The sequence below is a fragment of the Bubalus kerabau genome, chromosome 9, assembly GCF_029407905.1.
Source record: "Bubalus kerabau isolate K-KA32 ecotype Philippines breed swamp buffalo chromosome 9, PCC_UOA_SB_1v2, whole genome shotgun sequence".
NCBI lineage: Eukaryota > Metazoa > Chordata > Mammalia > Artiodactyla > Bovidae > Bubalus > Bubalus kerabau.
The window spans coordinates 91,917,000-91,944,721 of NC_073632.1; the positions used below are offsets into that span (position 1 = coordinate 91,917,000).

Sequence of the window (27,722 nt, forward strand, 5' to 3'; positions counted from 1 at the left end):
TGTTGGGGAATTAAAATAAGATCGTTTTCGTGGCCATGTGTCTTTTCCCTCAGATTCATCGATACAAAAGCGTTTTCAGTCCTTTGTCAAGTTCAGAGTCATCCGTCCACTCTTTTTCACTTCTAAAGTGGACCACTGGCGATTAATCAAAGGCAAGGATCTCCACGTGCTAAACTCCCTCGGGGCAGAGCCAGGGAAGGAGATCGACTCCCAGACCCGCGCCTTCCAGGCTGGGGTCCGTCCTGGACGACCCCTTCTCGCCCCTCCGCAAGTTCTAAGGGCTTTCACCACCTGGCTGGGTGGTCTGACCTTGACCCGCCTGTTCCCCCTCGCCGTCGGCGCTCAGCTACCCTTCGCGGCCACCAGGGGGCGGCCGAGCTCGGCGCCGCCGCGAGGAGGGGACTCCGGGCAAAGGAAGTGCCGCGAGTTCTGACCCGGCCCGCGCGAAGCGCAGGCGGCGGCGAGCTGCGGCCTCTCGCCGGGGCCTCCACCGCCAGGCCAGTCCCCCCCGGCCTTTCCCCGCCCCGCGCGGGCTGCCAGCGGCGGCGGGTTCCGGGTCCTGTGACCCGTCAGGCGGTGCGGCAGCGCGGCGGGAAGGGCGGCCGGTCTCGGAGAAGTTTCGACGGCCGGCGGGGCTCCCGGGGCGCCGCAAGGAGGGCGCGGCCGGGCGGAGCCCCCGAGCTCGCCGAGAGCGGCCGGCCGGCTGTGCGAGGTCGGGGGCGGTCATGGCGGGCGGCGGAGCTGGGGACCCGGGCCGGGGGACGGCCGCCGCCGCGGCGCCGCCGGAGACCAGCGAGCACCTCTTCAAGGTGCTGGTCATCGGCGAACTCGGCGTGGGCAAGACCAGCATCATCAAGCGCTACGTCCACCAGCTTTTCTCCCAGCACTACCGGGCCACCATCGGGGTGGACTTCGCCCTCAAGGTCCTCAACTGGGACAGCAGGACGCTGGTGCGCCTGCAACTATGGGACATCGCGGGTAAGAGGATGGCGGGAGCCGGGGACGTGCGGGGACCCCGAGGCGGGCGGAAGGCGGCCTCCGGGCTGGGGGCGCCCGCGGGGTTTCCCCGCCGTCGAAAGCCTGGCGGGGGCGGGAGCGGCGCTCGGCTGCCCTCGGTCTCCTTGCTTCTTTCTCTGTCCTCTGCCAGAACTTGCCTGCCCGAGTAAGTTTAAAAGTAAGGGACTAAACCACCTGGAAAGATGGAAGGGGATGTTGGACTCCAGGGGGAATCAGCACAGTGGAACAGGCTTTGGTAGTCGAAGAATTTAAAAGCAGAACAAGATAAATAAATGCGTAGAGAAAATAACCCTGGTTAGACGCCTCAGCTCGGGCTTTGAAAAGCTCTGGTGTTTTTAAGAGATAGGAGGTCCTCTCCTTTGGAGCTCTCACCTGACCAGAGGTGAGAAAGCCACGGAGGCTTTTCCCGAGTTTTAATTCTGAATCTTGACGAGGAAGAGGGAGGGGAAGGGGCTGGCTCCTCTCATTCGCTTTAACATTTTACAGATAAGAACAGAGGTTCAGAGTGGTTGAACGACTTACCCAAAGTTACACTCCTAGTTAGGGACACCCCCAAGACTAGAAACCAGGGTTTCTTTTCAGAAGGGTTTTCATCATCCACCTTGAGTCTGAGACCCTTGGGAGCATAATCCCATTCTTTGTAGCCATCCTCGCATTCCTAGGGCAGGCCACTCAGGCAAAGATTTGGGAAAACTTCTCTTGAAACCTTATGCTCCTCTTCTCCCCCTGAGCCAACACCTAGCCCCACTCCTGCCTCCCCACACCCAATATATAATATTATTTCCTGGCATTTGCTTTCCATTGTCATTTTGGAGCAGTTTGAGGAGGGTACAGATTCTCCTTACTCTACTGTATGAAAACTTGAACTCTGGCTGGTGTGGTGGGTTGGATGTGTGCATTTAATAAGCCATTAACTTTGGGAAAGTTGAAATATGGAAGTGGTACCAGGAATTACCTTGTTCAGTCATTGTGAGTGTTAAGCTCAGTCTGCCTTCGAGATGGGGGCATGTTCAGGGTTAAAGAGACCATCCTTCAACCTCCACTTGTATGACTGAAGCCTGTAAAATGTGTGGTCACCCAACTGGTGAAGAGTCGAGGACCCAGGTCTGTCTGCTGGGTAGTGCTCTTTTCATCAACAGCTTATTACATATGAGATGATATTGAAGAAATATCACATATATACTTATTTATTTAAGACTAGGCTTCTCTATCTCTGATAGGAAAATTAAGTGATGTATGTCACCTCTAAGAAAGGGAGATAGCCTTTGGGCTCAGCTTGTTGGTTTTTTTTTTTTTTTTGGTTACAGAAAACCAAATGTTCGTTTGAAAAGTTTTGAAAAGTCATCTTTTGAAGCCAGAGGCTTCCTTTCGAAACACTTCCTGCTTTTTCACAGAGCACTTATGAGTAAGAGTATTTCTCCTTGACAAAGTCATGGATTCTAAAGGTTGCCTTACCATGTGATAATCATTCTACCAAAATCTTCAGTGTAGCTGTGAATTTCCATGAAGATGATTTTAAATCTCTGCATAGGAGAATAGTTGAGTTTGCTTTATTCTTCATGTAAAATAGTGTGGTGTTTAGCAATTAAATTGTGATTGGGTCCTTCTGCGGGTAAATAAAAGTTTTTTTTTTATGTCACAGTTGTGTTTTTTTAAGCTTCAAGGAAAAATGCTTATATTTGGAGACTTGGGAAAGCAGAAGCATGAGTTAGAGTTTTCTTCCCCTTTTTCATCCTGCTTAACCAGACCTATTTTACCAGGAGGGGAACGTATTCAGTCTCTACCAGAGTCTGGTACATATCGGCCTAGGTGGAATTTTCTTCCAGTTTTGCCTAAATCCAAAGCTTGAGCCTTTCCAGGAAGGAAAGCAGACCTTTCAGAATCTCCAAAAGGGATTCCATCCAGCAAGTACACACCAGCAATGAACAAGATTAGAGGTAAACTTATGAGATGATTGGAAATTATAAGGTTCATCTTTTAAATAAGGTTTTCAGTATATAAGGAAACTAAGAGCAAAAAATAATGTGGCTTTAACTTAAGGTTTAGGGAGCTCTATCATTAACTCTGTCATTAACAAACCAAAGTTTGGTTTGAATATTTGAGCTACTAGTGAATCCTGGCTCATACCATTTGAATTAAATAGTCATGATGTAATGGAGGCAAAGTGAAGGTCACTCCAAATAGTTCCCCATGGCTAAACATATTTGCTTTGTGTAGCAACAAAGTTGAATCATATTTAATTCTCAAAGTGGGGAGGTATTCCTTGATTGCAAAATAGTAGGTGGAGCTGGCCACTCGACATGACTAACTTAAGGTGTGCTGTATTACTGGTTAGACTTTTGTTGCTGCTCTAGAAGTGGGATAAGTGTAAAGAAATTATGTCAGGTCTCTGTACTTGAAAGCTCCAGCAAGCATAACAAGCAGGAATTACCCAAATGTTTTCTGTAAATGTAGCCAAGCAGTTTAAGCTAAACTCTTCGAATTGAGAACCATAGTGACTCATGGATACAGGCCTTATAAATCCTTATTAAATCAAATGAATGCAGCTTTAAAGTACAGATGCAATTTTACACAATTTTGTGTTAGGCAGTTCCTTTCTTTTACTTCATATCTGCTTTGAGACTGCTGCTCAACACATTACTGAAATATACTGAAATATTGAAGTCTTTGATAAGATTTTAAAGAGAGAGTTTAATAAGTGTATATACTAAATTAGGATGCAGTATCTGATCTTCCTTTTAACATGTATTATAGATGAATGAGTATTTGGCTCACTACTTATTATAAGCTTATTAGCAACTGTAGAATTTTCCAGGTAGGCTAAATCTTTTTTTTTTTTTTTAAGCTTGTCCATTTAGATCTAGTATAATTTAGTCTGCATGCATTCTTTGCAGTGATTTGCTTTCATAGGGAAGGCAAAATTTTATCTCTGCCTTCTTAGAATGTTCAGCTGGTCCTGAGAATTAAATTAATGTAAGACAGATTAATAGCAGAAACTTATTTGAAAGTGAAAGTTGCTCAGTCATGTCCAACTCTTTGTGACCCCTTGGGCTATGTAGTCCATGGCGTTCTCCAGGCCAGAATACTGGAGTGGGTAGCCTATCCCTTCTCCAGCAGATCTTCCCAACCCAGGAATCAAACTGGGGTCTCCTTCTTTGCAGGCGAATTCTTTACCAACTGAGCTATCAGGGAAGCTTTATGTGACACAAGAGCCCTCATAAGGAAAGGAAGAACCCCCAAAAGTACAAAAATATAAATGCTTTTATACTAAGTTGAACAAAGGCAGCTGTGGAAAAATAATCAAACTCTGTGGGATGCTAAAAGGAAGATAAGAGCTATTTTAACAAGATCTGCTTCTGCAGAATTCTCTGTTTGATCATCTCTGGTGATGAGCACAGTTCCTCCCTTCCTTATGGAGAGGACATCTTTCACATGGAAATTTTATCTCCTGATTTAAGGGAGAAGAAGGGGAGGTTGGAGTACCCATCTTGCCCTTGTTTTTCAAGTGCCTTTAGTTCAAATAATATTTATGCTACATGGCATTAGAGTAGGCAGGGAGCCTATTCTACTGCTCTTCAGTTTTTAGTATCAAAATTTCTTTATAAAAATCTGAGTAATACTCCTTTGGGCCAGAGAACAAATCAGAAACAATGTACTCTGAAATTCATGTAAATATGATTTATTAGAGCATAAAATTCATGCTTGGAAGACCTTATAAGTTATATAAACCATACTTAGATTCACTTTTGAGCCATACTTAGATTCAGTTTCGAGTTTTTTGATTCCCGTCTGAAAATAAAATGTTGATCTTGTCTTCCTTGTTCTCTCTCGCATATTGCCAATTGCTGTAACTAGTGGTCTCTTCTCGTTTTCTTTGATAACGCTCCAACTCTTCATGAGCAAGAGCTTTCTTGACCTTCAGAGTGTCTATCAGTCAAGGATTATTAATGTTCAAGTTTTTTCTAAATATGAAGAAGCAGTTCTTTGAGGAATTAGTGTCTGTTATATGTAGTCTCTTAGTCCTACAGTGACTTTCATAGGGCTTATTGTGGGTCAGTTACTTAATAATTCATTTAAAAGGATTGAAATAAACTCTTTTATTACATCTGACTTGTACAGTCTTGCCATCTTCAGCCTTATTCTGGCTCAGTTTTGTGCTGAATTCCAAGAAGCCTACTATCCCATTTTACATCTTCAAATCTTCCTTATTTCGTAAGCCCTGACACACCTTTGGGTTCCCCGGTCTGGACTGTGTTTTCACAAATGCCCAGACAGGAATTTCAACATAACAGCATATCTGTGTAACTGACATGAAGAAAATTCGCCTGGTAATGTCGTGCCTGTTGCCTTTCCTTCTTTTGAATATGTTACCATTCTTTTTTTTTTTTAATTTTATTTTATTTTTAAACTTTACATTATTTTTAAACTTTACATTATGTTACCATTCTTAATTAGCCTCAGTTAGCCCAGGTAAGGTAAAAGTTGCTCAGATTAGAGGTACAGAGAGCCAAGTTCTGATAAGAAGTACTAAAACTTGATTTGGCTGCAAGCCATTTGCCTAATCAGTCTATTGTTTGAATAGGATTAAAGGCTTTTGGAAACCCTATGGTGTAAACCCAGAGAGATGTAGTAAACTGACCAAGAAAACGCAGGTAATCCGTGGCACAGGCCTCATGTCTCTAATGGCAGAGTGGATTTTTGGTAACATAAGAGTGACATCAACTTTTGTCTTAATTTGCAAATGTTCTGGTCAGCCCTGTTTTGGAGCATATGACTCATATTTTATACCTATTGTAATCATTACCATCTGTTTATGTCATCAGTCCAGAATTTCTAGTTCTTACACTTAATTATGAAGCATACTACTTCCAAAGCAGACACTTTTTGATTGGCTGCATCTCTCTCTGTCTCTCTCTTTTTTTTTTTTTTTTGTACATTTGGAAAGACTCTCCAAAATGTGGACTTCTCTGAAGTTAATGAAGCTATTTTATTGGTATTTGGTGTAGAGCACACCCTGGAAAACAAGGTAATAATTGCAGCTGTTTGTCTGGACTAGTCTGTGATCTCACAGATTAAACCTGTATGCCATGCATTATTCCAGAGGTGCAGTATTATTTTCAAATATATCTTAGGAATTTCAGCCTTATGTATATGGTATTCTGACCTTCCAAAATGGCAACCCACTCCACTATTCTTTCCTGGAGAATCCCATGGACAGAGGAGCCTGGCTGGCTACAGTCCATCAGATTGCAGAGTCGGGCATGACCTAGTGACTAAACAGCAGCAGCAGCAGCATCCTGACCTTCCAGCTTTCGATATGTAAATTTCCGTGATTCTTCTTCTTCTTTAAAAGATATTTTTATTTTGTATTGGGGTGAAGGTGATTAACAAACAATGTTACCATAGATAGCTTCTTATTCCCTTTTAACATGTACTCAAGGTTTTGTTTTTATTCAAGTGAAATGACAGCACCACATCAGGAGACAATTGCCATTAAAAGAGATAGTTTGTTACTGATAGTTCCCTATAGGATGGACCATGTCACACCATTCAGGACCACACAGAGAAGCACCAGGGTCATTTAGGAGGCAGAAGGAGCTGGGAAAAAGCAGAGCAAGGGCTAGAGCCTTTTTTGTGATTTTTGAAGAAAGGAAAGGACCTCGCAGCATAGGCAAGCTGAGCCAAGTTTAGGATTGAATAGTTTGAAAGATTTCAGTTTGCTGAGGGCTATAGGGATGGTCCCTAGTTGTCTCAGACCTAGACTGCAAGAGCCTGACCAAAGAGAGCAAGTAGAGGAGGACTCAGGACTGATTGGTTTGCATATTGAAGACGCGCTCTCAGCAAGTTGTTTGCTTTAATAACTAGACAACCCTGGGCTGGGGGCGGGGGGCGCAGTCCAGTCCCTCCCCTGGTCTACAAGGCCCCAAGGTTAAAGTAATCATAAAATATGTTAAAAAAAAAAAACAAAACCCTGATGAATACATATTTCTAGGCACTTATTAAAATGGACTAAGGGATGAGAAAAGGTAATCTTCCAAAGAAAAAAACTTTGAAGGCCTTAGATTTGGAGTCCAAAAATAGCTGTATCCTCAAAATAGTGAGGATTTCGCAGTTAATCAACACTTAAGTAGTAGAGAGTGGGCTCAGTTGACAAGTTTAAGTTGCACTATGGCTGTAGAGACCTTCTCTTGGATGAAGAGATGGTGAAAAAGTGCTAACTTATGTGAGGAGATTTCTGGAGGTAAGATAAATGATCAAGAAAAAGGTGTCCAGAATTATATTCAATTATATTTTCAAAAGAGCTTTTTGCACTTTTTACAGTCACAGAGGCTAAAAACATGTGATTTCTCCACTCTTATTTTGAGAGCAACAAACCACACAAAAATAAATGAATAGCGGAGGTTTAGTTTAAGGCTTTGTGTTGGTCTTTCTGACAGGAGATCTTAACATTCTCTTCTTCCTCATTTTTTTCACTCACTTCTATCCAGATATTTTCCTTAAGCATTTTCTGTAGTGATTTTTGATTGCTTTGAAATTAAGCTAAATATATATTGGGTGTTTTGGTGTTTTTTTTGGTTTTTTTGTTTTTTTAGTGTGACTGTATGGGACCTGCTCCGTCAGACTCATCTGAGGTGCTTAAATGTATCTTCCTTAGCATCAGCTATAAGCAGAACAGGCTTCATCTGTGAAACATCCCCATAAATCATGGTTTAACAAGAAAAAAGTTAAGTCCCTCACCTAGTAAGTCTGTGGTTGAGCAGTTCACAGCTGGTGAACAGAACCATTCATTCTTCATGGACCAAAGCTGACATTTCACCACTCAGCTATTCCCTGGCTGTATTCTTTGCCTTTCTGGTCCAGTCAGACACCCATGCCTTTTTGCAAGGGCAGCTGGGAAATCTAGGGCTTTTTCTGTTTGTTTTCAAACTGGACACACTGCTTCCCCAAATAAAATTCTGTGAAGGGGATACTAGAGAGGCAATTAGCAATATTCCATGCTTAACAAGTCAGAGTTCCTAGGGAGAGGGCCTGGAAGTATGTAATTTACCAGACACCAGGGGTAATCTTCCCCAGGTGGCATTAGTGGTAAAGACCCCACCTGCCAATGCAGGAGACATAAGAGCCACAGGTTCGATCCTGGGTAGGGAAGATCCCCTGGAGGAGGGCACAGCAACCCACACCAGTATTCTTGCCTGGAGAATGCCATGGACAGAGGAGCCTGGTGGGCCACAGTCCATGGGGTCACAAAGAGTCAGACACGACTGAGTGACTGAGCACACACAGCGTGGGTGATCTGATTCGCTCAAGTTGAGAACAGTGGTTCTGTCTTGCCTGTGCTGTCCATTGCCAACAGCCCATCCTCTGTTCACTCCACTGAACAAGTCTGCTGCTCCCCGGGTTCCTTGACACCCACCTTTTCTGGCCCCTAAGTTCCTGTCTATTTTGCATCACCCACTCCTTATCTCTGTTGCTGTCTCAAGAGGTGATGTAAGGAGACACGATAAATCACACGACAGAAATGGGCCATGTCTTGCTCTCACTGAATGCTGTACTTAAGAAAGGAAAAAGCCAATATCTCGAACTTCCAAAACTATTCCGACTTTGGACACAAACCAAAAAAATACTTTGATTTTATTTCTCTCTTTAAATTGATTAAAGTCAGATGTTCTTTTTACAGTCACCACAGAAGATGTAAATAGTTGAATAAAAACAGACCTTACACTGTGACCTAAATACCACAAAAGCTTGCTCTTCTCTAATTAGCAAAGAGAAAAATCCAGTTCCTGATGTTGCCATCTCAAAAGGAGTTTGTTTTTCTTTTAGTTTAGGTATTTTTTAACTTTTTTTTTCTGTGTTCAGTTTTGTTACTCGCTTGCTTGACAGACGGGTTTGATCTCAACCTCAAATAGTGGTGGCATGGGCACAAATGGTATTTTATACATGATTTAAATAGCAACTTTGCCTCTTCCCCTGTAATGCTTTTTTTTCGAAGTGGAAATATATTTCCAAATATAAGCATAGAATCTCAGAGGTAGGAAGTTCTGGTAAAAAACCCTTTGTGTAATCACAGTTAACATTTATGAAAAGCTGCTTTCTAGTCACTGTCTCTCAATTTACTTTTTTTAAAATTGAAAAATAATTGCTTTACAACATTGTGTTTGTTTCTGCCATACAGCAGCATGAATCAGATCAGTTCAGTTCAGTCGCTCAGCCGTGGCCTATTCTTTGCAACCCCATGGACTGCAGCACACCAGATTTCCCTGTCTATCACCAACTCTTGGAGCTTGCTCAAACTCATACCCAATGAGTTGGTGATGCCATCCAACCATCTCATCCTCTGTCATCCCCTTCTCCTGTCTTCAGTATTTCCCAGAATCAGGGTCTTTTCCAAAGAGTCAGTTCTTCCCATCAGGCAGCCAAAACGTTGGAGTTTCAGCTTCAGCATCATTCTTTCCAATGAACACCTGGGACTGATCTCCTTCAGAATGGACTGGTTGGATCTCCTTGCAGTCCAAGGGACTCTCAAGAGTCTTCTCCAACACCACACTTCAAAAGCATCAATTCTTCGGTGCTCAGCTTTCTTCACAGTCCAACTCTCACATCCATACATGACCACAGGAAAAACCATAGCCTTGACTAGATGGACCTTTGTTGGCAAAGTCTCTGCTTTTGAATATGCTGTCTAGGTTGATCATAACTTTCCTTCCAAAGAGTAAGCGTCTTTTAATTTCATGGCTGCAATCCCCATGTGCAGTGATTTTGGAGCCCCAAAAAATAAAGTCAGCCACTGTTTCCACTATTTCCCCATCTATTTACCATGAAGTGATGGGACTGGATGCCATGATCTTCGTTTTCTGATTTTAGTTCACTGATCCTAAAATGTCGATGTTCTCTCTTGCCATCTCCTGTTTGACCACTTGCAATTTACCTTGATTCAGGGACCTAACATTCCAGTTTCCTATGCAATATTGTTCTTTATAGCATTGGGCTTTACTTCCAATACCAGTAACATCCACAACTGGGCATTGTTTTCACTTCATCTCAGCCCCTTCTTTCTTTCTGGAGCTATTTTTCCACTCTTCTCCATATTGGGCCGCTACTGACCTGGGGAGTTCATCTTTCAGGGTCAGATACAGGTACACATATGTCCCCTCCCTCCTGAATCCCCCTCCCATCTCCCTCCCCCAACCCCACCTTTCTAGGTTGTCACATAGCACTAGACTGAGCTCCCTGTGTCACACAGCAAATCCTACTTGCTATCTGTTTTACATATGTTAATACATATGTTTCTGGGGAAATTACATTTGAGTAAACTGAGACTCAATAAGGTTAAGGGATTTCCCCAAGGTCTGTACACCTGTAACTTGCAGAGTTAGGGTATGAATCCAGAGATTTCTTATTGCAAAGGTTTTATGGTCATGTTATATTATCTCTCTTTCTGCTTTACACATGATAGAAAAGAAAACCAGACAAATGAATGGCATTGTGTAAAATCACATGACTCCTTTTACCTTCTTCATGGTACAATATTAAAATATGAAATTCAGTACATTACTGAATTCAGCCTCATATGGTGCTAATTTGATGCATTAGCTTTTAGACCTGTTTTATTTGAGGGTAATACAGTCATTTTTTTTATGAAAAATTGCGTAAACAAGTCGGGGGGAATGGGTTTTTAGTTACATTGTTTTATTGGTCAGTATTATGGTAATTTTTTATTTTTTTTAATTTTTAAAACAATTTTTTTTCTTTGTGCCATTTTTAAATTTTTATTTTTTTATTTTTTAACTTTACAATATTGTATTGGTTTTGCCATATATCAACATGAATCCGCCACAGGTATACACGTGTTCCCCATCCTGAACCCTCCTCCCTCCTCCCTCTCTGTACCATCCCTCTGGGTCATCCCAGTGCACCAGCCCCAAGCATCCAGTATTTTTTTTTTTACTTTACAATATTGTATTGGTTTTGCTATACATCAACATGAATCTGCCACGGGTGTACACGTGTTCCCAATCCTGAACCCCCCTCCCATATCCCTCCCCATACCATCCTTCTGGGTCATCCCAGTGCACCAGCCCCAAGCTTCCTGTATCCTGCATCGAATGTGGACTGGCGATTCGTTTCTTATATGATATTATACATGTTTTTTAATGTAAGGAAATTTTTTTTTCTTCTAACAATGCCTATACTTTTAGCATGTTAAATATTTAAGTGTGATTCTGGGGCACATTTATAAGGGCTTTATAAAGTAGTAGTATACAAAGTCATTAAATAGATGCCCTAAAAATGACAAAATATATGTGACTATGAATTGTAGCTTCTTACATATAAAACCTAAGACCCATTATGACATCACCATATTATCTATATCAAGCTATAAAAATTTTTAGTGGCTAAATAAATATCTTTCTAGAACCCGTGACTGGACTTATATTTTGGCTGGATCTTGATCTTTTACCCAGCAACCACACAAGCATGTTAAAAATGCTTCATCTCTGAAATGCATACTGAACTTTAAGGATATGTTTTTAAAGAACTTTATATGCACTCACTAGAAACTTCATTTCTGCCCAGTCACCTTAAGCAAGAACATGTAGCTCAGTAATTCTTGTTGTTTGTTGTTTAGTTGCTAAGTCGTGTCCGACCCTTTTGCAGCCCCATGGACTGTAGCCCAGGCTCCTCTGTCCGTGGGATTTCCCAGGCAAGAATACTGAGTGGGTTGCCTTTTCATTCTCCAGGCAAGAACACTGGATGGGCGGGATGGATGGATCTTCCTGCCCCAGGGATCTAACCTTATGTTCCCTGCTTTGGCAGGTAGATTCTTTACCTCTGAGCCACCTGGGAAGCCCAATAATTCTTAATGGGTGGGAAGGATAAGCATTTATACTTGGAAAGCTAAGCACTGATTGTCTTATTGTTCTGATTTATTTTTCATTGTGTGACTTATATTTTGAATTTCAAATAACATTTAGAGATATTTAGATTTTTTGGCAAATGGGCACATGAACATAAAGTATTGAGACACACATTGAAAAATAGTGATTAAAACCATAGAGAAGGCGTCTCTGGCCTGTATTTCTGATAAATGTTCAAAATGCAGTATTTTGCTTTCAAATCTGAGAGCAAATATTTCCCTTTAGAAAATTTGCCTACACTAAAAAGAGAGAAGGCAAGCCATTTTATGATTTTCTTTTCCTTGATTAGTATACATATTCTTGGAAATGTATCAAGTTGTCTCAACTGCTTCTCAAAGTCATTAGTGTTGGGTACTCCAGATATTGGGGAAGCATTTTAATCCTTTTGCCAACATGTGTACCTTACAGGTCATCATCCATTAGAGTATGTATTACCAAGTCGTGCATCTTTAAATGTCTTTGAGCCTAGATGACTAGCACTGTGCTCTTTTTTTCCCTTTCTCATTGCCAAGATATCTAGCTATAATCAGGGTTCCTTCCGCTAGAGAAGGAAGTAACACAGCTTTTTAAAGGATAACACATTTTAGAAGCCATTTGGAATATTCAGGCAATATGCCCACAGCAATATGGTTGAAAAAGCCTGTCCCCAGTGTCAGCCTAGCTAATGAACTCATCAGTGAGGCGTGTCCTTAGCTACTGTGGTCAGGCACTCGGGGACACAGAGCAAGCCTGTAACTTGTGGCAGGGCTGTGTGTCCTTGAGGAATGTCTTTCCAGGCTCATGCTGCTTTGGATCTATTTGGAGACATGGGGCCATGGGGAGCAATGTATACTCCAGAAAATCCTTGGTTACCAGATCAGGCAGCACACTGGATAAGACATCAACCTAAGACACTTGAGTAATGTTGTCTCACTGAGATTTTATTTTCTCATCTTTAATATAAGGGAGGTTGGATGAGATAATCTGGAGTATTGTTTTCTAGTTTATAATCTTGTCTGTTAGAGTATCAGAAAAGCATAAAGTAACCCCTCTCCTTCCTGTAAGAGGAGATTACAGCTCTGTTCTAGGAAGGTGGTGTTTGTTGCTCAGAGTTCTCCCCACCATGTCTGTACTACTACAGGCCATGTAAGAGGAAGATCTCCCAGGTTCTGCTGAGTTTCCATATTGCTGTACACTTTCACTCCACACACACACGCACTATGAAACAAGACACATGCAGCTGTCTTTACATTTAATAACTGCATACTTTCTCCTCTAACCGGTCCGCTTCCATCACAGGACACAATCCAGGAGCATTCAGCATGCAGCATGGCAGAAATGTCCTGCTTTTATTTATGTACTTGTGGAAAGAAGAGTCCTAGAATAATAAAAATTTTTTAGAATAAACTTAAAGTGGTTGATTGGCTGCCCTCCAAAAGTTAAAAAAAAAAAAATGTTACGATTCCATGGATTTCTAATGCAATTCTAGTTTGCATATGACAGTCTTACCTATTAGCCCTTATTGATCCTTTAGCCCTTATCTGAAGCTAGGAAGGGCTGGCTTCTGCAGTGCTGTAAAAGGGGAAGTAGAACACCTGTTTCTCCTAGTGATGACTCAGTGCTTCTGGGAAACTGCCTCCAGCAGTTAAAACTTAGCCTTTTAGTCCATGGATGGTGAGCATGGCTCTGACTTGGCTGGCTGGAAAGTCACAGCATGGAAGTAAAGAAATAAAGTTTATGAAGATATTATATTTTCATAGTATAAGCATTTGAAAGGCTTTTTTTGATAATGTATCTTTCAAAAAGACTAGTAAGATTAACGTACCCACTTCAGTGAATGGCATCCCCTTGTTGAATACCATAATATGCTCTTTGTATCTCTGTTTACACCTAATACATCATGGCATCGCTTGGTTTCTTTCCTCAGATGGACTGAGAGTCTTGGGATCCTATTCATTGTTTCACCAGTGTCTAGCACAGTGCCTGGTACATAGGAGGAACCTAATACGTATTTTCTAGTTGAGATCAACCCTAGCTATAAGAGGTAAAAAGATATTTGGGAGTTGTACCAGTCAAGATAGGCTAGGTTGTGGTAGGGTGCCAACAGCCTTAAAATGAGGAAGATCCCCTGGAGGAGGGCGTGGCAACCCACTCCAGCATTCTTGCCTGGAGAATCCTATGGACAGTGGAACCTGGCAGGCAACAGTCCATGGGGTCACAAAGAGTCAGATATGACTGAGCGACTGACACACTTTCACACTCTTTCTACATGTCCTTAAGAGGGAGCAGAAGTGGGGGGATGGCGAGGAATGTGAGGGTGGTTTTTCACTGGAGCCCCTTGAAGACCCAGGCTAAAAGAGGCCCTACCATCTGATACCATCACCTCAAAGTAGGGGTAACCTTGCTGCCACCCGACAAGTGATTCTGCTGGGCAGGGACACTTCTGTCCACATTCCATGAACACAGCTGGTTTAGTCGGGGCAGGGCAGTGTGGTCCTCCATGTATTCAAAAGTGGAGGAAAATGGATTATTTGTGAACATTAGTTGTGTTTTCCACTGGACTCCTTTGTTTTAGATAGTAATAAGGGACTAACTAAAATTACCCAATGAGCAGTCATAACAAAGATACAGGCTGCAATTCTTATTCTTGTAGGAAAGTTTACTTTCCAGCTTAACAACCGAAAGAGCTTAGCAATCCTGTGCATTTAAACCTTGAAAACAACAGAGCTAAATCTAAGTTTCACCTTGTTCGATTTTTGGAGAACAGTTCTGTTAATTTTATGTTAAGATTATTATTCTAAATGAACTCCTTTTATCCCTTCTCTGCTCCAAAAAAAAAACTTTATTTAGCTAAGTTCTGCCAAACTCAGCCCTAAATATACTCCCAGGCAGGCATTTTACATTTAACTTCCCAGTGACCATATATAAGGTAGGTATTTTTTATAGCTTTATTGTGATATAGTTGACATAGAGTAAACTGTACAATTTTATAAGTTTTACACTTGGGAAATACCACCATTGTCAAGATTGCAAGCATTTTTTATCATTTGAAATCTAATTTCTCTAGTCCATTCCCTGCCCTTGTCCAACATAATCAACTGATCTGCTTTCTCTTACTGTATTAGTGTAGTTTCTAATTTTTTGGTATTTGATATAAGTAGACTCACAGTATCACCTCTTCCTCCTCTGGCCTGGTTATTTTGACTCAGCATAATTATTTTGAGATTCATCCATGTTGTTACATTTATTCATAATTTGTTTCTTTCCTTTTTTATTGTTGAGTTGTGGTCCATTGTATGAATATACCGTAGTTTATTCATTACTATGTGAATAGACATTTGGGTTGCTTCCAGTTTGGGGCTGTTAAAAATGAAGCTCCTCTGAGCAGCCGTGAGCATGCCTTTGTATAGATGTGTGCCTTCATTTTGTTAGCAAATACCTAGGAGTGGGATGGCTTGGTTGTATGCTAGATATATGCTTACATTTTTGAGAAAGTATCAAATTGTTTTCCAACATGGTTACACTATTTTTAAGTATTATTCTTTCCATCTGCCTATGAGAGCTCCAGTTGCTCCACAACTTCACCAGCACTTGGTATAGTCAGACTTTTTCATTATAGCCTTTCTTGTGGGTATAAAGGATCAGCTCAATTGTGGTTTAAACCCAGTGATTAATAATTTTGAGCATCATTTCTTTTGCTTATTTATCATCATATAAATTCTTTGGTAAAGTGTTTTAATATTTTGCTTATTCTATCAAATTGTTTTTTGTTCTCTTATTTTGGAGTTCTGAGAATTCTGTATATTCTAAGTATGTTTTTTAAATCAGATATAATATATATGTACTTTTTTCTCCCAGTTTGTGCCTTTACTTTTCATTTGATTAACAGTGTTGTTGTTGTTTGGCCTGCTCAGTCCTGACTGACTCTTTGCAACCCCATGGACTGCAGTACATCAGGCTTCCCTGTCCTTCACTGTCTCCCAGAGTTTGCTCAAACTCATGTCCATTGAGTTGGTGTTGCTGTCCAACCATCTCATTCTCTGTTGCCCTCTTCTCCTACTGTCCTCAATTTTTCCCAGCATCAGGGTCTTTTCCAATGAGTGGGCTCTTCGGATCAGGTGGCAAAGTACTAGAGTTTCAGCGTCAGCATCAGTCCTTCCAGTGAATATTCAGAGTTGATTTCCTTTAGGATTGACAGGTTTGATCTCCTTGCAGTTCAAGGAAGTCTCAAGTGTCTTCTCTAGTACCACAATTCGAAAGCATCAATTCTTCAACACTCAGCTTTCTTTATGGTCCAAATCTCACATCTGTACATGACTACTGGTAAAACAAACAAAGGTCTGTCTAGTCAAAGCTATGGTTTTTCCAGTAGTCATTTATGGATGTGAGAATTGGACTACAAAGAAAGCTGAGCACCGAAGAATTGATGCTTTTGAACTGTGGTGTTGGAGAAGACTCATGAGTCTTCTTGGATTGCAAGGAGATCCAACAAGTCCATCCATCACAAAGGAAATCAGTCCTGAATATTCATTGGAAGGACTGATGCTGAAGCTGAAACTCCAGTACTTTGGCCACCTGACGTGAGGAACTGACTCATTGGAAAAGACCCTGATTCTGGGAAAGATTGAAGGCAGGAGGAGAAGGGGAAACCAGAGGATGAGATGGTTGGATGGCATCATCAACTTGATGGACATGAGTTTTAGTTAGCTCTGGGAGTTGGTGATGAACAGAAAAGCCTGGTGTGCTGAGGTCCATGGGGTCGCAAAGAGTCAGACATGACTGAGCAACTGAACTGAACTGGTAAAACCATAACTTTGACTATATGGACCCTTGTTGGCAAAATTATGTCTCTGCTTTTTAATACACTGTCTAGGTTTTTCATAGATTTCTTCCAAGGAGCAAGTGCCTTTTAATTTCATGGCTGCAGTCACTGTCTTCAGTGATTTTGGAGCCCAGGAATATAAAGTCTGTCACTATTTCCACTTTTTCCCCCATCTATTTGCCATGAAGTGATGGGACTGGATGCTATGATCTTAATTTTTTAATATTGAATTTTAAGCCAGTTTTTTCACTCTCCTCTTTCACTTTCATCAAGAGGCTCTTTAGCCCTCTTCTCTTTCTGCCATTAGAGTGGTATCATCTGCGAATCTGAGGTTATTGATATTTCTCCCAGCAGTCTTGATTCTAGCTTGTGATTCATCCAGCCCAGCATTTCACATGATGCACTCTGCATATAAGTTAAAAAAGCAGTGTGACAGTATACAGCCTTGACATACTCCTTTCCCAATGTGGAACCTGTCCATTGTTCCATGTCCAGTTCTAACTATTACTTCTTGTCCGGCATACAGGTTTCTCAAGAGGCAGGTAAGGTAGTCTGGTATTCCCATTGCTTTAAGACTTTTCCACAATTTGTGTGATCCACACAGTTAAAGGCTTTAGCGTAGTCAATGAAGCAGATGTTTTTCTGTTTGCTTTTTCTGTGATACAATGGATGTTGGCAATTTGATCTCTGGTTCCTCTGCTTTTTCTAAATCCAACTTGTACACTTAGAATTTCTTGGTTCACATACTGCTGAAGCCCAACTTGAAGGATTTTTAGCATTACCTTGCTAGCATGTGAAATGTGCCCATTTGTACGATAATTGAAACATTCATTGGCATGGCTTTTCTTTGGAATTGGAATGAAAACTGACCTTTTCCAGTCCTGTGGCCACTGCTGAGTTTTCCAAATTTGCTGACATATTGACTGCAGCACTTTGATAGCATCATCTTTTAGGATTTGAAATAGCTCAGCTGGAATTCCATCATGTCCACCAGCTTTGTTTGTATTTGGGCTTCCCTGATGTCTCAGTTGGTAAAGAATCTGCCTGCAATGAAGGAGACCCAGGTTTGATCTCTGGGTCAGGAAGATCCCTGGGAGAAGGGAATGGCCACCCACTCCAGTATTCTTGCCTGGAGAATTCCATGGACAGAGGAGCCTGGCAGGCTACAGTCCATGGGATCGCAAAGTGTCGGACACAACTGAGTGACTAACATTATTCTGTTAGGTCGTTGCTGTTTCTGTCCTTTACATTGCCCATCTTATCTTTTTTTTTTTTTTTAATTTTATTTTATTTTTAAACTTTACAAAATTGTATTAGTTTTGCCAAATATCAAAATGAATCTGCCACAGGTATACATGTGTTCCCCATCCTGAACCCTCCTCCCTCCCCATACCATCCCTCTGGGTCGTCCCAGTGCACTAGCCCCAAGCATCCAGTATCGTGCATTGAACCTGGACTGGCAACTCATTTCATACATGATATTATACATGTTTCAATGCCATTCTCCCAAATCTTCCCACCCTCTCCCTCTCCCACAGAGTCCATAAGACTGTTCTATACATCAGTGTCTCTTTTGCTGTCTCGTACACAGGGTTATTGTTACCATCTTTCTAAATTCCATATATATGCGTTAGTATAGTGTATTGGTGTTTTTCTTTCTGGCTTACTTCACTCTGTATAATAGGCTCCAGTTTCATCCACCTCATTAGAACTGATTCAAATGTATTCTTTTTAATGGCTGAGTAATACTCCATTGTGTATATGTACCACAGCTTGCTTATCCATTCATCTGCTGACGGACATCTAGGTTGCTTCCATGTCCTGGCTATTATAAACAGTGCTGCGATGAACATGAAATGCTTAACAGTGTAATTGGCACCGTTTAGACTTGTCATATATGGTGGTGTTAGAAAGCACACTGTCTGCTGTGAGAATGTCAAGGAGGATTGAATCCTGGCCCTGGAACTGGAATGGGTATTTTGAGTCACAAGATCCTCCTCGAAAATGCCTTGTCTCATACATTTCTTGTTTTCTTATGGTTTAACCAGAAATTTTATATGAATACAAACTTGTATGTTCACTAACACAGCTGGTAAAAAGAAATATTTGGGGAGGGAATTTACAGATGATTCTAGAAACAAAGTCACTAGAGTGCAATAGTTCTTCATAACTTCTGGATTTTTTATACGTTTGTTAGTTTGGCACCTTACCCTCTTCTAAATTAAAGGGTAGCCCAAAGGAATGTTTTTATATAATTATGTAATTATCTTGTTATCTGGACTAAGTTAGCAGTACTAATTTCTCTTATTGTTGTAGTTGTTTCATATAAAATAATTAAAATTGAGAAAAATCAAAATCATTGGTAGTGTGTGCTCTCTGTTTGAAACTAGGTCCACCTTAATGCATCTGTGCAGTGTTTACAAAATGGTGGCCTTGAATGGTTGGTCTGTTCTCTGCCAGCATGCTTTGTGTGATAATTAAATGTACATTAATGGAAAAGGATACAACATGAGCTTTTTATAAATGTCAGCATTGTGAGCAAATAAACTAAATAGTTGGCTGGTCAGATTTACATCACTAGTAATATATGAACGCGATAATGACACTTCTCATGTGACTGTTGGTTCTAACAAAATCTGGAACTCTGAGCTGTCACAGTACAGCTTCAGATAAGCCCCTCTGGGCAGCAGTCATAAACTAGATGAACGCTGTTTATCCATTTAAGCTTGACTATTGCATTCTTCTTCAATTATTCCATTAATAATATCTAAAAATGTGTGATGGCATAGACTTTGGAGGAGAAAAATGATTAATTTAGGGGACAGCTTTGCTTTCTTTACTACCAGTAAAATTAGATAAAAGCTTGTTTTTCACTGTATGTTTTAATAGGAAAATGTTCCATCATAGCACATGTTTTTTTCATTAGACAAAGAGTTATAAATCTTAGATTTGTAGTGATCGCAGTCATTTTCCCTTAGCAGTATAGTCAGTAATTTGCCCCACTAAGTCAGGGCAGCTGCAGGATAGGTCAGAATGACGGGCATGTTTCCACACACATGTGGGAGTCAGGAGATCCAGTCTTAGTCCCATCTTCTTTAGTTGGCGCTGTTGGAGTCCTGGCCAAGCAGCCTTTGCATGTTTTTCTGTCTGTCAGATGAAGAAAAGAATTCTTCCTAAGTCAATACCAGATAGTAAGTGAATGCTTTGCCAAGACCTATATGGTATGTTTAATGGTAGATTTTTTTCCAAAAAAAAAAGTGTTTAACATATTAAGCTATTTTAAAAGTACAATGATATCCTAAGAGCTCTGTAGTTGATCCTTCTTTTAACAACACAGTTGTACCATGTTTTACTAAAGTAGTGGTTTTGCACATCTACCTTCTTAGAGGAGAACAGTCTTGCATTTCGAGTCAAAAGTGAGAAAGTAGCATTTATATATATTTTTATATATATATATATATATATATATATATATGTATACTATTGGGTGTTAAAAAGATGGCTAGTGGGAACTTGCTGTCTAACATAGGGAGCCCAGCCTGGGACTCTGTGACTTCCTAGAGAAGTGGGATGGGAGAAGGGAGGGAGGCTCAAGAGGGAAGGAGTATATGTATTCACATTGTTGTACTGCAGATACCAGCACAGAGTTGTGAAGTAATTATCCTCCTTTAAAAAAATTTAAAAAGGAAAAGGAAAGTGGGTTTTGCTGGAGATGTGAAAAAAGAGAAGTTAAGAACATGAGCTTTTATCTCAGGTCCAGGCCTAATCTTTTTGACTAGCGTTTTACCCACCACACTTATCTTCTTCCTGCAAGTCTATTTTCTTCTATTCTTGTCTCTTCCCTCCACACCCAACTTTCTTTTTTTTTCTTTAGTACCTCTCTTAGACCAAGGCGAGTGAGAGGGCCCATGATGGATTCTGTAGCTGTAGGAATGGCATCTTGATGTTTATGGAGAATGTAGTGTACATGCACAGAGGACATAAAACAAAGTAACTGTCCTGAGAGCAGGTGAGCAGCCACTTCTGCCCTATGGGTTGTGGTTCTGTCTGTGTATCCTTAATCCCACCCATCTCTGTTGCTCTGGAATGACAGATGTGTTTACAACATTATTCTTAGGGTTAAGAAGGGTTCTATCTAAATATAGCCTCTGACTGAATTTTAAGTTTTTGATGTCTCACTATATTTATTTCTAGGACAGGAGCGTTTTGGCAACATGACCCGAGTATATTACAAAGAAGCTGTTGGTGCCTTCATTGTCTTTGATATTTCGAGAGGTTCCACGTTTGATGCTGTTTTAAAATGGAAAAGTGATCTGGATAGTAAAGTACATCTTCCAAACGGCAGCCCTATTCCTGCTGTCCTTTTAGCTAACAAATGTGACCAGAAAAAGGACAGTGGCCAGACTCCTTCCCAGATGGACCAGTTCTGCAAAGAACATGGCTTCACAGGATGGTTTGAAACCTCTGCGAAGGTGAGCTCTGCTGCATGTTTTTATCTGCTCTGCAGTTAACTCATACATCTGACCTGTAACTGTAAAGGATTTAGACAGATTTACCCGAGTGTTTTTCAGCAGCCTAGTGAAAGGTGAAACATAGTTATGTTACAGCTTTTTCAGTCAGCTACAGGAAGGTTTTCAGAATTGGCTAGTGGGAGGTGAATAGAAGGGCAGATTTTACATTAAAATAAAAATTAATATTATTAGAGCAAAGAACAAATGACATTTTCTGTGAGTTTGAGTCCTTAAAGTATTTTTCATGCACCCTGGAGTTTATGGGGTATGAAGTATATTGTCAAGCACAACTAATTTTGATTTTTACAGAAGATTTAACAAAACATAGGGACATAGACATCCTTAGTGAAGATGTACGTCGTGGGCAGGACTAACAAGGACATTGAAAAGGTCAAAGAGAAGATGTATTCAGATGATGTTGGAGGAAGTGTAGATCAAATGTGTATGAAAAATTTGAGCAAAAGGAAAGCATCAACAATTGTGACATATTTTGTCATGAACAGTAGAGTAAGATGTTGTTCTTTCAACCATGATGAAAAACTGGATAAAATATTTTTTGAAGAAAAATACAGATTGGCTGATGAAAATCTTAATAGTCTAGATATACTGGAAACCAAAGGTGAAAATCCCAAGCATAAAATTTTGTGTTGGAGTGCATTTATATGCATTGCAGGTTTCACTTTAGAGGTCCAATAACAATCAGACATGGAAGAATGATGAAATGTTGGTGAAGTTATGTGATGATGACAAACTCAAAACCAAACTGATATAATTCTAACAGTTTCAGCTTTCAGTATACTTCAGTGAATTGCTTATGTATAGAGAGGATTTAGATGGATTTACCAGAGTGGTTTATATATATATATATATATATATATATATACACACACACACATACATATTTTTTTTTCCTCCAAATCACTTACTTACCAGGTTACTTTAGCTTTACTAGAAACCCACCCTAAAAGTGGAAGATTATTTGCTGCCACTGAAGATGAGAATAATGAAAGCAAACCTATGGGAGACTACACAAAATGTGCTCTGAAAATATTGGGATGGAGGGGTCATTGGGAAGAACAGTGTCTGCTAGAGGCAGAAGTGTTTACTTCTAGGCTAAAGGCTATTTATTATATAATAAATCTACTCTATTATAAATTAAAATTTAGTTTCATATTTAAAAAGTAGTGGTGGAACAGAGATGAAGCCCAGAGGTGTACTGCATGAGCGCTCAGCCAAACAGGAAGGAAGAGATTGCAGAAGGGACGGCTTTTCATAGAGGCACTTGTTCTGGGAGCCATGCCCTCTGTCTTCTCTCTGCATCTGTCAAGGGATTTGCTTTACTTCCCAGCTTTGTTGGAAAAAAATTAGTGGTGTGTATAAATGTTTACTAGAGCAAGAGATTTGACAGAGAAGATGAATGTATTACAGATAAAAATTCCTCTTCTGTTTTTTTTTAATTAATCATTCAGGTAATAAATCCAAATTTCTCCCCAGAATCTAGATGGAAGATTCATAAACAATAGTATCATGTGGCATGTAGCCTGAGACTGTGTAAGTCATCAGCTTCATTATATGTATAGACAGGGTAGCTTGTAGAGGTAAAAAGGAAAATATTCATATGTTCTGTGCCTTCCTACAAATATATTTCCTACAGATTTCCTTAGTGATGAGTATTTCAAGAGAAATATAATGTAAAATTTTCGTTAAAATTTTTAGTCAAGATTTAAAATACTGCCTACATGCCATTAACACCTCTGATTCTGAGCTGGCCAGCAGTTAGCTTCGAACTGATTTCTGCTAGACTTGCAGGGATCACAGCCTGTTCCTTTGGGAACACAGCCAAAAGCCAAGTTTAAATTCATGAGCTTCATCTCTTCACCTTTATGGCAAATAATGGATTTCCAATATGAAAATGTGTGACTAATTACACTATAGCATGGGACTTTCTGTTCTTAATGAGTTACAATTAGATGCAGTTAGAGAATGTTTTAATTATTTGGTATAACGGGGATGGTGGAGACTGAGGGACATTAGGGCATTTAAAGATCGATACTTTAATTAAAGTTTATGCTTACCTTAGGAGTAGAGGTTAAAAAAAAAACCCCTTGTGTTGGTGCTAGAAAAGATACCTGAATAAATAGCAGAGGTCTTTACTCCTCAGACAGAGTTCTCACTGTCTGAGAAAGTTACAACAAATAAGGGAGATGCCTAGAATGAACCTTGCGGTATTAGGTTGGAATTGGAAAGGTCCATATGAACTTAACGTTTAACATATATACAGATACATATATGTATAAATCCTGTGTTTATGTGTATATTTGTGTGTGTGCATATACACACATACACACATATATGTATAAACAGATGAACATAGAGGCAGATACTAATGTATGTATTGTTGTTCAGTCACTTAGTTCATGTCTGATTCTTTGACACCATATGGATGCAGCACGCCAGGCTTCCCTGTCCTTCACTATCTCCTGGAGTTTGCTCAAACTCATGTCCGTTGAGTCGATGATGCCATCCAACCATCTCATCCTCTGTCGTCCCCTTCTCTTCTTAGCCTCAGTCTTTCCCAGCATCAGGGTCTTTTTCAGTGAGTGGCTCTTCTCATCAGGTATCCAAAGTATTGGAGCCTCAGCTTCAGCATCAGTCCTTCCAATGAATATTCAGGGTTGATTTCCTTTAGGATGGACTTCCATTTAGATCTCCTTGCAGTCCAAGGGACTCTCAAGAGTCTTCTCCAGCACCACAGCTCAAAAACATCACATATTCCCTGGGTGTGTCTGCTGAAGAAGCCATAACGACACAGAACTCATGAGTTTACAAGTCCTCAGAATCTGGTTTTTAAATACAGTTATCTAGTAACTAGTGGAACAAGGAAAGTAAAGATGTGCCTGAGGTATTCTGTGGTGCCAGAAGCTAAGGAAACAACACAATGATGGAAACATGTCAAAAAGACACAGGCGCCTGCTTGTAAGAGCTCCAAAATCTAAGACAATAGATTGAACAACAAAGTAAATATTTATTGTTATGGATCTAATCCATAGAATAAAGTAATAATCTGTGACATGAACAAACAAGTGACTAAGAGGGAGAGAAGAGAAAAAACTCTTCCTAACTGTAGAATTCCAAATCATAAATGAAGAAGAAATGATGGAGATAGAAAGTCACCATTAAATATAACAGTAATACTTGTTCCAGGGAGAAAATTAATTGATGTCAAAATGAGTAGGGAAAGGTATGGTGAAAAACAGGGTATTTACACACTTGTACTTACTAAGTGCAAAGTGAAAAATAGTCCCTTTTCAGTGGAGAATCCTGGCAGACATGAACTGAAGCAAGTGTGCCTCCTCAGACGCTGAAAAGAGCACATCGTGCTTAGTCGCTCAGTCATGTCTGACTCTTTGCGACCCCTGGCTCCTTTGTGCATGGGATTTTCCAGACAAGAATAATGGAGTGGGTTGCCATTTCCTCCTCCAGGGAATCTTCCTGGCTCAGGGATGGAACCTGTGTCTTGTATTGCCAGGCAGTTTCTTTACCATGGAGCCACATGGGAAGTTCATAAGTATATATTTACGTATTTTCCACAATAGCTTTAGAAATGTCTATCAGTTCCTACTACCTCTACTTTATAAGTAAGCACAGTTTTTGCTATGTGTTACTTATTATGTATGCAATGACAGCATATGAATCAGTCACACAAATATGATAGCTAGTGATTCCTTAGAGCATCCTTAACATCTCACCCACAACATTGTTTCAGCTCAGTTTATACACATCAACTAAAAGTCATAATTTGCAGTCAGGAATGGGGAAGTGATATGCTGCATTTATCATATTTTAATGTGGTTTGAACCCTTTAACATTTTTTTCCACAAGGTATCCTGAATACTGGAAGTAGATGTTCAAGAACAGATTATTGAGTTTTGTTTTGCTGTCTGTAAAGTGAAAAGTGAAAGTGAAATGGCTCAGTCGTGTCCGACTCTTTGCGACCCCATGGACTGTAGCCTACCAAGCTGCTCAGTCCATGTGATTTTCCAGGCAAGAGCACCAGAGTGGGTTGCCATTTCCTTCTCCAGGGGATCTTCCTGACCCAGGGATCGAACCTGGGTCTCCTGCATTGCAGGCAGATGCTTTACCCTCTGAGCCACCAGGGAAGCCCTTTTATATCTGTGCTTTCACTTATGTGGCTGGCAACCTAGAGCAGGATGAAGATTCATCTTCAGCCATGGAGACAGCTCATTGAACCTCAGCACCAAAGTTTAAAACATTGAAAAACAAGAACATCAGAAAGAGGGATCCTTTGCAGGAAGAAGAGGGTTCTCTAGACCTGTTAGACAATAGTATTGACTCTCAGCAAACAGTTTTAGTATTGGAGCAGGAGATGGAGCTGTCCTTACCGTGCCCTCTCTAACACACTTTCCTAGTTCCTAGTAATACTCTTAATGTTTTCCTCTAAGAATTAATCCTTGTTTCTGCCCTGTAGGATAATGTCAACATTGATGAAGCAGCCCGGTTCCTGGTGGAGAACATTCTTGCCAACCACCAAAGCTTCCCTAACGAAGAAAACGATGGCAGAATTAAACTGGATGAGGAGACTGTGAAAAAAGAGGGCAAGACCCAGTGTTGCTGACTTGGCGTCTGCTTCTCTCCTGCGGGTGCAGTCTGACTGACTGGAAACAAGGTCCTGAAACTAGATTGCAGATGGTGGATGCGCTGCTCTATAAATCTGCCCAGGGCTGCGCCTGAAAATGAATGACGCCACCCCGGGAGCCTGAGACTTTTTTGAAAAGGACCATGGCCAAGGAGTCCTGCCAATGGCCCCACCCCTTCACCCTGAGCACTTAGGCTTCTGCTGTTGTTGCCATTATATTCAAGATAATGTTTACGTTCTTTTCAACAACTTTTAAAATAACAGTTGCTCAGTATTTGTTAAGACTTACAAGTTGTGACTTTCAGTGTGAAAACTGGGTGGTAATAAACTTTCCCTGCAGCCTTACTGTAGTTTCATGAGTCTATATTTTTGTTGCATCCTCATATTTGAGAGAGGCTTTTGGACTCTTAGGGCTTCCCCTCATGGCTCAGATGGTAAAGAATCTGCCTGTAATGCAGGAAACCCGGGTTTAACCCCTGGGTCAGGAAGATCCCTTGGAGAAAGGAATGGTTACCCGCTCCAATATTCTTGCCTGGAGAATCCCATGGACAAAGGAGCCTAGTGAGCTACAGTCCATGGGGTCTCAAAGAGTCAGACACGACTGAATGACTATCACTTTCACAATCACTTTAGATTCAGCCATGGAAAGCTGGAAGTTTCTGTTTAGCAATCTATTTTTCTAGCCAGAACTTTGGTACTTCATGTAAAATTGTTATCCTTAAAATACTATAATTTAACTAGCCCTGGCTAGTGTAAGCATGTGGTTATTCCTCTTAAATACCTTAAAATCCCCTCCTAAGGACTCAAGAAGCACTCCCACCACCCTGGCTTTCTGATATGGTTGCTACCAGATGGAAACAACATAAATGAACATCTCTCCTCTCTCCTTCGTCAGTTCTCTCCTCTCTTCTTTCTGTGTGTTTGTTGATAACTAAGAACTCGATTGACATTATTGTTGCAGTTCTAACTAGTCCTTTCAAATCTGTAATAATGCTTAGGAGAGAATTTATTTCTAAGTAAGTGTGTACAATTAAGATTTCTACAGCAGACATTGTGAAAGAAATTGGGTCACGTGGTTTTACACAAAGTTTTGAACATTTAAAGTATAGTACATGAGAAACTTAAAAGCAGGGTCACAATATTTGTATTGTCATTTAAAATGAAGCTTTTGTTTTGAATTCATGTAGTTCTAGAAAGGTCATTTGGTGTAAACTTTTTCTGCCTTAGAAAAGTCTGTGTCTGTTACTTTTGCCTTTATTTTTCTTTTGCCCTTTATTTTTAAGGGAGTTGATATCATATGAAAGGTTCAACTTATCTCTTTCAAAGGAAATTTAAAGGTTATCTGTGACATCCCAAAACCAGTGCACAATGAGGCCTTGTATATTAAGCCTGAGCTCAAATAGGAAAGATCTATACATTTATTTAGCAGGGGAAAAAAAAAAAGCAAATTGCATTTTCTCTGACAGGTGTGTTCTGAGAATAAGTAGTCATTGTTGTGAGCAGTAGAATGTAGCTTGCTCTTCCGTGTTAAACCTGAACCTTGGCTAGGAATTACCAATGGATTTATATGTTATATTTAAGTAAATCAAATCCTTAACCTCTTTGGACAAGTATTCTTTACAGAATCAGATTTTTCTTAGACCAAGGAATAGAAAGCAGACCCTGATTTAAGTAACACTACTTAGTTAATACAACCCTTAAGTCTTCCTTTCTAGGAAACATACGTGTCATACTTTAAATAATTTTTTTTTTCTAGTGTAGGCACAAAGTTAAACTTTTTAAGCTTTCTTAAATTACAGAGTCCAATAGTATAAGTA

General features: G+C 40.4%; 1 protein-coding gene across 1 annotated transcript; it reads left to right on the forward strand.

Annotated features, from left to right (window-relative positions):
* The first annotated feature begins 577 nt into the window (after positions 1-577).
* Positions 578-26,255, forward strand: RAB32 (RAB32, member RAS oncogene family). Its single transcript, XM_055535889.1, has 3 exons — positions 578-978; positions 20,932-21,209; positions 25,738-26,255. The coding sequence occupies exons 1-3, from the start codon at positions 726-728 to the stop codon at positions 25,882-25,884; spliced, it is 678 nt and encodes a 225-aa protein (XP_055391864.1). The 5' UTR covers positions 578-725; the 3' UTR covers positions 25,885-26,255.
* Positions 26,256-27,722: the final 1,467 nt, after the last annotated feature.